Here is a 12,675-nt window from a genome sequence, read left to right as displayed (position 1 = left end):
CCAACAAGAGGAAAACTCATAGATACAGAGAACAGAGGGGTGGTCGCCAGAAGGGAAGGGGGCTGGGGGCTGGGCGAAACGGGTAAAGGGGCTCAGCTGTATGGTGATGGGCAGTGACTAGACTTACGGTGGTGATCACTTTGTAGAGTCCACAAATATTGAATTATAATGTTGTATACCTGAAAATTACATATAAATTTACCTCAATAAAAAATATGAAATATTCAGTGGACTATTATTCAGCATTAAAAAGGAATTAAGTACTGAAACGTACTACAACACAACATGAATGAACCATTATGCTGAGAAGCCAGTCACAAAATAACACACATTGTGTGCTTCCATTTATATGAAATTTAAGAGCAGGCGAATCTACAGAGACAGAACGTAGGCTAATGGTTACCTAAGACTGAGAGAGAGGAAGAAGAGTACCTGCTAATGGGTACAGCATTCCTTGTCTGGGTGATGAAAATGTCCTAAAATTGCGGTGATGATTGGACAACTCGGAAAAATACTAAAAACCATCGAATTGTACACTTTAGGTAAGTTTTATGGAACGTAGCTGTTATCAAAAGAACTCTCCTATGGAAATGACATGGGTACAAATCAGGGCCAGATCAACAAGCATGAACCAGGGGCCTGTTGTCATGGGGGAGGTGGTGGTGCGTGGTGGCGACTGGGGGCCGAGTCGCAGCATTGGCTCTGGAGGTGGTCGGGGGCAGGGGCAGACTTGGGGCTTGAGCAACTTATTCCAGAGAGGAGGTCCCGCGCAGCTGCTGTTGCGACCCAAGATCTTGATTCACATCCATAGGTTGGAATATTGGTGTACCAGCCATCCTCAGACACCTCACTGAGGACTGATGCGGAACCTGAGGCTTGGGGGGGTTACGAAGCTTATCCAGAGTCACACAGGGTGTAAAGGGCACAGCCAAGACTCAGAGCCAGCTTGTAAAAAGTAAAATGAAGAAATATGGCAAAGTATTAGGAGAAAGAAAGACGTTTAGGTTCCAGAGGCCAGTCGTCCACATCAGTGGCAGACAACAGATGAAGGAGGGGTTCGTACTGGACAATGTCGCTTCCCAGTGAAGGACGTGGCCTCGCAGAAGTTGATGAGTCAAGAGGAATGCACGTCGGTGAAGATGCTGTTGAAAGATTGAAAGCTGAAAGGCAGTTCTTCCAAGGCTTCTTTGGAAAAACTGGAAAGAAAACAGGGAAGGCAGTCCTGTGGGCATCAGCAGGTGGACTCAGAGCTGTGGATGAAAAAACCAAGGACCTCACAGTTGAGCAGACAATAGAAACAGTTTCTTCCTGCGCCCCACAGAGGACCTTTGATAGAGCCGTCTCTGACATAAGTCGTGACGGCACCGCTGGGCACTGGATCTGTCATTGCTTCCTGGCTGTCAAGGACACGGGTGAAGGACTGAGCCACGCAGTCGGCTCTGCTTTTGCGGCCTGTTTAGGACGGAAGCAGAAGCAGGAGAAGGAATATGGAATGACTGCTACTTTTGATGCCAGTGACGAGGGAAGGGTCATTCCGTGTCACAGCTGCCACCGAGCAAGCAGTAAGAGAGGAGAGTCTGAAGATGCCAAGATGCCAAGAAAGTGCCAGGAGTAGGAGGGGAAGCAGAGAGTATCAGCTCCCTGTGCTCACAGACCCCTGGTGCCTTCAGCATGCCCTCCCAGGGGCCCTTCTCATCTGCCCTGAGGACCAAGCCAGTGACAGGGGTAGCTTCGCAATCTCCTGACATTCAAGCTAATGACACTGGCTCAGCCTTCCATGGTCCTGCTGCTAAGCCAGACCTCACTGCTCTCGCACCCGCAGCAATGCCTATGTGGGAAACCAACTCTCGTGCCCAGGCCCCCAAGGCTGTGAACAAGACAACGGCAGCCCCACATTCGGGGACGGAGTGCGGTCGGTCTTCTGGCGCTGCATCTCCAGGTCTCTCCCGGGCTGGTCGCAGAAACACTCCCGCCGAGGCTGACCGCCGGTTAGAAGAGGGGTCCGAGAGCCCTCAGCTGTCCTTCTGCAGCCAGTTGTCCAGCCTCCTCCACTCACTGCTATTACCCTACCAGCGCGGCCTTTCCCAGGAAATGCATTGCTCACCTCTCAGCCCAAGCCAGTGGGCGTGGTCCCACCCCTGCAGCCAGCCTATGACCCTGCCCCGTACCATCCTGTGGCCACCAGGATGCCCTACCCAGCCCTGAATGTGCCTGTGGTGGGCATCACTCCCTCCCAGACCGTAGCCAATGTGTTTGGCACCGTAGGCCACCCTCAGGCCGCCCACCCCCCTCCGTCTCCCAGGCTGGTCAAGCGGCAGACATTCCCTCAGTCTGAGACGAGCAGGGCTGCTTCCATTCCCCCCTTGAAGCCGCCTGCTCAGCACCTCAACGGTTCTACTAGTGTTAGATGATGGCAGGTTGGCCTCAGGAGATAAGCACACAGAGGTGCCTGCAGGCACCTGCCCCATGGATCTTTTGGAAGCTCAGTGGGCAGCATTAGAAAGCCAAGTCCAGGGAGCATACTAACCCCTTTCCCACCAACCCCTTCTCCAGTGACTTACAGAATTCGTTTGAAATTGAGCTTTAAGCAGTCTCTGTGGCTTCTGTTATTTTGTCTGTACTTAGGCAAGGGCAGGGGCAGAGGCCAAAGGAGCAAAGGGAACTTTGTGTTTCCAATCAGTATACTTTTCACTAGTCCCAAAGGTCCCAAGGAGCATGTCCAGGCAGAGATCTGTGGGAGGTGATTTTGAGAAAAATGGGGAAAAAAAGCATTCCTAGAGAAGAGCTGTTTTCCAGTTAGGCTAAAGAAGTCAAGGAAATGTTGCCCTCTGTTCCCCTCTGACCCCCATAGCCCCTTACAAATCCCTGACAATGGAGAGGCAGAAGTATCTGAACAAGAATCTGTATTCATAGCGTATTTACTGGAATATAAAAGTGTGGGAAGCAAAATGATTTCCCTTGTTTTTTAAGCCATTCACCTGCCATCCTCAGTACTGGCCTGTCTTAGAGATCAAGAACATGGTGGCCTGTGCTTGGGGTGGGGACAAGAGGTAGGCTATGCAGAATTCCCAGGAGGGCACATCAGCAGCTGCCTAGCAGAGCTACATTTCAGGGGTAAAGTTGAGCTTCCACTTTAAGTAAGAATAAATATTATAAATATTTATCAAAAAAGCCAAAATCTTTATTGTTTTTCCTGGTTTAAGTCCAAATCTTTATGTTTATGCATTAAGAATATTTTAAATATTTCTCAATATTAAAAAGTTGTAGGAGTTGTAAGTAATCTTGCCAAAGGTGAAAGGGTTAGCTGTAAGGAATTATACATAAGATTGATTTATCAGTGATGCCTACTGAAGTTGGGGGAAAGGCTGGGAATTGCAGATGGGATCCCTAGCTTATTTGGTATCATTCATTTTAAGTAGCACATTGCAGCAACTAATCATGCATATGACCAATAGAGCCACAAGGTTGGAGTTTTAAAGAAAATCTGGGGCGCCTGATTGGTGAAGTTGGTTGAGCAGCGCCTCTTGGTTTCTGCTCAGGTCGTGGTCTCCTGGTGGTGAGATGGAGCACTGTGAGGGGCTCCACGCTCAGCGTGTGGAGTCGGCTTGAGATTCTTTCTCCCTCTGCCCCTCCCTCTCATGCACTCTCTCTCTAAAATAAAGAAATCTTAAAAAAAAAAAAAATCAAAGAGCAGTATTGTCCTGGTTTTAAAACCTATGAAATTCTAATGTTATTTTAACAAAATCAATCTAAATACACTCTACAGAGAATATGTATTTTCTTTTATATACGCTACAGTTTCCTTCTGTTAATCCGCTACTTTGTTTTGACACTAAGGTGACAATGACAATCATAGCAATAGACTGGAGCGCAGATTACTGTTGGTTTGTCATGTGAGTCTTGGTAGGTTTTGTTTTGCCCTTTAGGTTTTGTCCCCACAAGTTTTGTGGGGATGGAGATTCTAGTTTTATTAGCTGTGTGTCCATCCCCCGACTTGTGGAGAACAGAACATCCTCTTGCCAGCTGCAGCCATTGGACCTCTGGTAACAACTAGAGACCCCATCTCATCTTTACTTTTGAATGTTGGTCTTACAAGCAAATGTAAGTTATATATATTTATACTGATGGGAATTTATAATCTGCTGTAACAAAAACAAATATTTGTGGTAGGAAAAAAAAGACATGAACCAGTGTTAACTTTTTAAATACCTTTTTTTGGTAACCAAATGTTATAAACTCCCCTAAATCTTCAGTTGTGATAATCTACAATTATCATTAGTACGTGATTGTGAAAATCGATCAGGGAAGCACTAGCAAAATGTTAGCTTCATCTTTTCAAGGTTAGCAATAATTTGGAAACCGCAGGAATCTCATCCTTCAGTTTTGGACAAGAATTTATATGGGTAGCTCCCAATTAATTCTTTTGGCTCACGGGTGGGAAAAAAAAAAGGGGGTTATTGCAGGTAATCTATTTTGATTTTCCCAAGTGAAGGGCAGTAATTTGAGGACCCAAAAGACTTTTCTAAATTTCACCACGGTGAGTAGTTAGTTCATAAAGGAGCACAGCTTTACTTCTGTCAAGTATTGACCTTTGCTGATCACCCACACGAAACTGCGTCGTCAGCACATCAGCGGTGTGGGGGGCCCAGGACGTGTGATTCAGCGAGCAGCAAACGTCCAACAGTACCCGCTTCACAGTCTCCTAAGGCGGTGAACCTCATAGGGGATCAGCTCTGAGGTCCTGGCAGGTCCCAGCAGCAACTGACTCCTGACACCGTGGGGACGAATTCGCGGGGCAGGTGCGGCCGCCGTCCTCCGAAGTCACAGCGGCCACGCTCGCTCCCGCGGCGTCTTTGACCTTCCCCAGAGCTTGCGGCCCGCCCCCCGTACCGGCGCACGTGGCGAGGTGGGGACGGAGCCACGCGGGGCCCGCGGAAGAGCCTCCCCGCAGCAGCGCGCTGCTGACACCCCAGGCACGGGAAGCCCCCAGTCGGCCTGTCGCTGCAAGACCCTGCGGTGGGTTAGAAATCAAGCGCAGAGAGGTGACCCGGCGATCTCCCCCCGGCCTTCCAACACACACTTTCCTTTCGCTCCCTCGCCCCGCCCCCGCCTTCGCCGACTCTCCGCCCGCCGGCTCCGCTCGCTCCGGGCCAGACCTAGCGGAGGGGCCGGCCAAGACCCCGACGGAGAGACTCCATCCGGGTGCTTTGTCCGGGAGCCAGGAGGGCGTGGCCTCATGACGACCGCGGGGGGAGGGGCGCGGAGCCAACTCAGGAGCTGGGACTTCCTGACGGAGGGGGCGGCGGGAGTACGGGTTGTCCCTTGCCACGCCCCATGGAAGCGCCATCCTGCACGAGAGGGGCGTCTCTAGCCTCAAACTCCCCTCTGAGGCGGGAGTATCAGCTAAGAAGTCTAACGTCAAAGACTCCCCCTTTTCAGAGCCTTTTCATGCCCTCTCCCCCTGCCCGTCTTTCCTCTCTGCTTGACCGGCACGAAACACTTTCCGCCTCCAGCCTCCCCTCCCCCTCGTTCGGCGCAGGTGGTGGCGGCCCGCGCGGTGCGCAGCCGCAGAGAGTTCTGGGCGGTGCCGCTGAGGGGCGTGTGACGCAGCGGCCGTCGCTGCCATTTTAAGTTGTTTGTTCTCGCTTCCCTTCTCAAACGCGACTCTGCCCCGGACCCGGGAGGCGCCCGAGGCCGCCGCCGTTTCCGCAGCCAGCGGTTGGGGCAACGAGGCTGTGCCACCGCGGACGCTCACCCTCCGCTTCGGCTTTCCCCCTCCGGGTCTCCTCGACCTTCCTTGCTGAGAGCCGGAACCCGACCGTGGGGGGAAGAAAGACTCGAGAGCAGATGCTTGAACTGAAATAACTTTCTTTTGGGGGGTTTGCTTCGCTGACAGACCCCTTAGCGCAGGGCTCCCCTCCCCTTCCTCCCCTCCCCCTCCGCCGCCAGTACCAATCCTACCCCTCTTTCTACCTCGTTTCTCCTCTTTCTCGTCTTCGCCGCCGCCTCCGCGTCCTTCCCTCCGCCGCCGCCCGGGGCGCCGAGCCAGACTATGGGTCCCAGGTGGGGGCTGAGCGGCGGCAGCAGCGCGGGCGGCCCGGTCACAGTGCGCACTGCAGCGGGGATGGAGGGGCTCAGTTGGCTGGTGGTTTTCTCTTGACATGGCTCCTGCCCGTGCTGCGAGCAGCGCCCCCGCCGCCGCCGCCTCTTCTGCCGCCGCCACCGCTCCGCCCGCAGGCTGCGGCTAGAGGGCCCGAACCCCGCCCGAGAGTCGGTCAGTGAGTCCCGGTCTCCGCGGGGACAGGGAGGGGATTTCCCCGCCACCCGCCCCCGCCCCAGCTGCCTCAGTTCCACCCCCTGCCCCCTCGGGAAGCAAACTAATGACCCCACCCTAAACTATCCAAACTCGGGAAACATGGTCTGTTCAACGTGAGAGAGCGAGCTAATCCGGGAACTTCAGGGTTTTTTCTTTGGGGGGGGGTGGGCTGGGCATACTTTCAAAAAGTAATTAATATTAACACAACTATTTTCTTTTTTTCCCACTGATCCTTCCCATTTACCCTCTCCCGCCTACTCTACCCGGGCGGGAATTGTTTCCACGATGAAATGAGTGAAAACCTGAGTGATCCTGTGTCTCCCGTGGTGCGAGTGAGTCGCTGCCGCTGAAGGCAAAGGGTGGGGGTGGGACCTGGGGGTGGAAGGCAGGTGGTCCCTGGGCACTGCCTGGGGTCTGGGAGAAGAACCCGCCACCTTCGCCTCAGCAATGCTCGCAGGAAGATAAGTCGCACTCCCCACGATCTTGAACGGGGGCAAATTCCTAGGGAAGGCTCCCTTGGGGAATGTAGGACTCACTGCAGGGCTGGGGGTGTTGGGATCCCGGGCATTAATCAGGTCTAACCACAGAGCCGGAAGAATAATTACATCGTATTATATACCCCCTTTCTCTCTGCCATCATGATTTTCCATGGCAGCAGCATTAGCAGCCGCCTGAGGGTGAAAATGTGGGTGATGGGGAAGTTGGTAATGACTCCGCTGTTTTTTCTCATGGCTCCTTTGGGCAACAGCTGTCCGCCCCCGGTATACACTGTAGTTGATTGCAGGGAAACCCTGTACCTCTCCCCTTCCTTCTCTGCCGATTTTGCACTTTTCTCTTTGCTCACCACCAAGTGTAATCAATAACAAGCACTGACAATACATAGCAATAGTGAGATCTGAGATAACTTAAGAATTAATTAGGTACTACAGCCATGGATCTGGCTGGGTAAAATCCGATTGGATATTTCAGTTTCATTCACCTACCCTGTTTTGGTGTTTTGCGGGGGGGGGTTGGGGGGTTTTCTTTTTCCCTTTTTCTTCGTAATTTTTTTTTTTTAATTTTTGGTATTTGGAAAGCAGGGATCATCACACTTTCCCTTCCCCGTTCGTTCTCATAATCCCTTCTCTAAAGAGGGGGGAACATCCGGATGGATTTTAAGGATTGGACTGGTGTCAGCTGTGTTTTATTGCACACCTAAATCCCGATAATAGGCTTTTCATTCCCCCAAAAGCCTTTTTTTTGGCATTTAAGCCAGATGTGTTTTCCAAAAAGTTAGTTCCAAGTATTTTCTCCTCTCTTTCTTTCTTTCCTTCCTCCCCTTCCTTTTTCCCATAACCCCTAACGTTATTGTCCAAACATGACTGGACAGCAGCTTTTGTTTCTTGACCCTGTAATATGACAGTCTGCTAATATTGCCAGAAGGTGCAGTTTTTGGGTTACAGTCGTGATTTTAGCTATTCAATCATATTAGCAGGGAAAAAATGACTTGTTTCTGTTGTACTTGAGTCTTAAGAAAAAGTGCCCATAGTTTAGTGACAATTTCCAAAGGCTTTAGTACCACCTGTATTTCAAAATGGGGGACCCAAACTCCCGGAAGAAACAAGCTCTGAACAGACTACGTGCTCAGCTTAGAAAGAAAAAAGAATCTCTAGCTGACCAGTTTGACTTCAAGATGTATATTGCCTTTGTATTCAAGGAGAAGGTAATTTAAAATTCTTAATGTGAACTAGCACAAGTGATTTTTGTAAGTGTATATTAAGTTATTTGTTACCCATAAATAACTATATATTAGGTTAAAGAGTGGTTGACAAAAATCTACGTGTATGCTTTAACCTGAACCCTCCCGGGTACTTCTCTCCATGTGTAGTTGCGGTATAACTACAAATGGAAGTCTTGGCTACTCCTTGGGTTGGAAATGATCTAAAGCTTGGTAGGGTCCTTTTTTTAGGGGACCTGGGGTGAGCAGCATTGTGAAACTCTCACTACGTTTCACAAGAAATTTCATGTATGTGGAGTTACATAGAGAACATTATAGCTGAATTTGAAGATTGTCTATAAAGTGGGATAGTTGAAAGTGGTGAATTAGAATCAAAATGTGTATATGCTGAAAGTAAATAGTCTGTTCAACTTCATGCTAAAGGTACCTTTTCTCATGGTACATTTGATGAAATACAGTACACTTTAATTTTTAGGAACAATTACATACTGAAATGGTTAATTTGTGTTTAGAAGTGCAATTTATTAAAAATCAAAGGGACCTGAAGAGGAAATTTAAACTTTGAGGTGGGTGGCGAACATAATCAGGATTAGTTTCACAATTAAATAGCAAATAAGGAGTTGTGAGTAGTCAAGGAGAACATGATAAAAGCAGTATTTTTAAAGCTGTTTGACATGAGATTAGGTTATGAATATAAGGAAATACTATGATTTTTGTACTTGTGAGCTCATTTCAAATTAGGAATATATTCTTAGTGTGGTATGTACTTAATGCTTGGAAGTTTCCCGAGTATTTATCCCATTCTTAACTCTTTTATGAAAGAGTTTATTGGTACAGGCATTCCTCAGTTGTATTGCACTTCACTTTATTGCGCTTTGTGGATATTTTGGTTTTTACAAATGGAAGGTTTGTGGCAACCCTGGGTTGACTAAGTCCATCAGTGTCATTTTCCAACAGCATTTGCTCACTTTATGTCTCTCTGCCACATTTTGGTAATTCTTGAAATGTTCTAGGCTTTTTTATTAATGTATTTGTTACGGTGACCTATGATCAGTTATTACAAGTTACTGAAATCGTATGATGGTTAACATTTTTTAGCACTATTTTTCAGTTAAGATATGTACATTGTTTTTTTGGACATAAATGCTTATTGCACACTTAATAGATTACAGTGTAGTGTAAAGATACTTTTTATATGCCCTGGGAAACCAAAAAAGTTAATTCAACTCCCTTTGATACTTGCTTTATTGCTGTGGTCTGGAACTGAACCCGCGATATCTCCAAGGTATGCCTGTGTTTAAGAATGCTCTTAGCAGCTCTAGTATAGCATTTTAAAGTGGTTTCACAGTGGTTTGTTTTGAAGTGATTATCCCAAGATTGGGTAGTACCAGGGATTTACTTCTCCATTCTGTCTTCTTGTTAATACGTTGACTGCAGAACTGATACGATCAGATTTTAACTGAGGATATTATAATTTAAGTTCACTAGAAATACAAGATGGAGGTGGTGAGATGAGTTTTTGGTATTTAATATATGAGATGCACCAAGTTGTACCATCTAGGTCTTTAACACCATAAAACCCCATCGTTACTCTTAGGAATGGACAGTATGCAGACAATTGTCCTGAGTAGTACATGAGTTTTATATCCTAAATTGATGAGCACTTGGTCACAACTAAATTTGAAACTCAATTTGGTAGACTTTTTTTTTTGTTGTTTCATATATTGACAGTTGTTATATAATATCTAAAAGGAGTAACAACTTACCCATTTAAGGAGTTAAAAAAATGTTAATTTGCACAGCTTTGTTTTTAAACTGCTGAGATTTTAATTTAGCTGTATGTAGAGACAGCTAAATGAAAGTACATCAAGAGTAAATCACTTTTTTTTTTTTTTAAAGATTAGGTAGGTCTAGTGTTTGTTTCTCAGTGTTTAAGAAACACTGTTTAAAATAAGTTACTTGTTATGGATACCATGATACTATAAAACCATGCAGTAAAACATTCTGATAATAGCCTATTTGTGTGTGGTTGGGGTAATGGGGCTTGGGGAAATAACAGAAGGATCCACCTATTTGAAAATCTGTACAAAAATTACCTGAGGTAATAATTTTGCTCAGTTAGAGTAAAGGTACATGATGTTGTAATATGAACTGGGTGTTAAAAGACAATGTGCTACTGGTGGGTTAATTCACCTCCTTTTTTTTTTTTTTTTGCTTTTAGAAGAAAAAATCAGCACTTTTTGAGGTGTCTGAGGTTATACCAGTTATGACAAATAATTACGAAGAAAATATCCTGAAAGGTGTGCGAGAATCCAGCTATTCCTTGGAAAGTTCCATAGAGCTTTTACAGAAGGATGTGGTACAGCTCCATGCTCCTCGATACCAGTCTATGAGAAGGGTAAGTTCTGTTTTTCAGTCTTGATTTGGTAAGTTTTTGTGAATTAAACTTGCATTTTTTTCCCCCTAAGTATGGGTAGTTACTACGATCACGAATTAACTTTAGGGGCGCCTGGGTGGCTCAGTCTGTTAACGCAGCTGCCTTCAGCTCAGGCCTAAAATCTTTTTTTTTTTTAAGTTGACTTCAGATAAAATATGGATAACTTTTCTTCTGTGGTATTATGCTGATAATGGTGTGTATTATTGCTGGGAATAATTTATATTACTGTTCATTAGATTTTTCTTTTTGGGGCGAGAACTAACATCATGCTCCTTATAAATAAGAAACTTAAAGTAGAAGGAATTATTGTTCCCAACCTTCTTTAAACTTTAACTCAATTGGAATTTAAAATGAACATACTTGAAAAGACATCCTCATAATTACTGGGGTTGGGGAAGGCTAGAGAGAACCATGTACTGGTCTGAAAAAGGTTTATTGGCCTTTGAAAATTAATACACTGAATACACTGCACTGTGATAAGGAGCAAGAATGGAAAAAATAGTTTTCTGTAAGTATATAATAAAAATAGCATTTCAGCTGTAATAAGAGTGTAATGTTAGAAGTTTCAAGACACCTTTGCTTAAATATTAACTAGGTTCTGATTTTGAAGAATGGAAATAAAAATACAGGGACTTTACAAGGGAAAAAAACCAGCTTCAGTTGGAGTCTTCGCCATGTGCTGATTAATTTAGGTCTTGGTGTGAGGAACAGTGGACTGGGTGGCTATAGGTGGACTCTGCAAGATAAAATTAGAATTGGGCCCTGAGGTGTTCAGATTGTATACTGTCCTGTTAACCTCTTGGTATATAAAATGGTACATAGTGGACCTTTTGTGCTCGTGAAATGTTTCTATAATCAGACCTGCAATTTGTGACATACCTCGTTACAGCTTTGTTCTTTTGAAAGTAATTTTTTTTAATCCTTTTATAGGATGTAATTGGCTGTACTCAGGAGATGGATTTCATTCTTTGGCCTCGGAATGATATTGAGAAAATTGTCTGTCTCCTGTTTTCTAGGTGGAAGGAATCTGATGAGCCTTTTAGGCCTGTTCAGGTATTTTATTCTAAGTGTGGTGTGCGCCGAGTAAAAACTCCTGGAATAGGGCCTAACTTAAGAAAATTTTGGGGAATATGCATTATTCTAATCAGTTTTTTACTTCATAAGTTGCTCCCATCTGTTTGAATATTGTGATTACAAGAGGAGAAAGCATTTGGGTGACAGAATCTCTTGAGAATGAGGTAGTCCTAAGTACCCCAGTGTGTCTTTAAAATAATGGCCAGAGAAAATCTTTCAGGGTAGATGTTTGTTGATTTGTCGAAGGGCCTATGAATGAACTAGAGAGGATCTCTCCCCTGCACCATCCAGCTCTCTAAGGAGTCTGATCTAAGAAATGCGTTCAGAAACCCTTTCCCAGGGGTGCCTGGGTGGCTCAGTCGGTTCAGCATCTGCTGCTCCCTCCCCTCTTGCCCCTCCCCTACTCATTCTCCCTCCCTCTCTCTCTCAGAGAAATAGTCTTTTAAAAAAATCATTTTCCAAAAACAGATTTGTGTATAAAACTATACAGGAGATAACGTATCGTTAATCTGGTAGTGGTTCTTCAGTAATCTTCCTTGACATTGTGCTAACATTTGGACTTGTCACCTGAGGTACTAGATAATTTCCGGTTTTTAAGAGCATTTGCCCAAGTGTCAATGATCCTAATTTTATTTATGATACTTCCATATGCATAAGAGAAAGTACAATAATATTCACCAAAATGTTAGTCATGGTTAGTTCTAGGTCAGGTAGCTAACTTTGTGTGTGTTTGTGTGTGTGTGTGTATACACACATTTCATAACTCTACAATCATCATCCTTTTGTTTACAATCAGAAATCTAAATAAAGACATTTAAAGACTCATTTTAAGCATACTACATGTTAGAATGCCTATTTTAGTCTGATTGCTTAGAAATAATAAAAGTTATCATTGAAAAAATTTGCATTCATCCATTACTATGAACCATCTTTATGGTACTTTGTGTATGATAGACAAGTTGGTATACTCCCCCTGTCCCCATGGTAATGTTCCTACCCATCAGCTCAAATTATTATTCCTTTTTCTAAGATTCACTTGACAAATAAGTTCTAAAGATAACATATAGCCTAAATATAGGTAAAAGTATTCTGTATTTATGTCTGCATTGGACAATATCTGACTCACATGAA

At 45.3% G+C, this 12,675-nt stretch overlaps 2 protein-coding genes and 1 pseudogene across 3 annotated transcripts in view; 2 read left to right on the top strand and 1 right to left on the bottom strand.

Moving 5' to 3' along the window:
• Positions 1-490: 490 nt before the first annotated feature.
• On the top strand, positions 491-6,652 carry LOC113928017 (annotated as a pseudogene). Its single transcript, XR_003521762.2, has 2 exons — positions 491-542; positions 967-6,652. The product of XR_003521762.2 is annotated as a protein numb homolog (transcript).
• LOC113926800 lies at positions 5,434-6,244 on the bottom strand. The gene has a single exon (XM_027602127.2). It carries the CDS (start codon positions 6,161-6,163, stop codon positions 5,447-5,449), a length of 717 nt encoding a protein of 238 aa, XP_027457928.1. The 5' UTR covers positions 6,164-6,244; the 3' UTR covers positions 5,434-5,446.
• C7H6orf62 (chromosome 7 C6orf62 homolog) overlaps positions 5,663-12,675 on the top strand; it is a 15,213-nt gene continuing 8,200 nt past the window's right edge. Inside the window, exons 1-3 of the mRNA XM_027602128.2 lie at positions 5,663-8,018; positions 10,255-10,431; positions 11,401-11,523. Of these exons, the coding sequence (XP_027457929.1) occupies positions 7,890-8,018; positions 10,255-10,431; positions 11,401-11,523 (429 nt within the window). The 5' untranslated portion in view covers positions 5,663-7,889. The remainder of the gene's footprint in view (positions 8,019-10,254; positions 10,432-11,400; positions 11,524-12,675) is intronic.

This window comes from Zalophus californianus, chromosome 7 (genome assembly GCF_009762305.2).
Source record: "Zalophus californianus isolate mZalCal1 chromosome 7, mZalCal1.pri.v2, whole genome shotgun sequence".
NCBI classification, from domain to species: Eukaryota; Metazoa; Chordata; class Mammalia; order Carnivora; family Otariidae; genus Zalophus; species Zalophus californianus.
The sequence above is the reverse complement of the archived record's forward strand: the minus strand, read 5'-3'. Positions and strand labels throughout refer to the sequence as shown.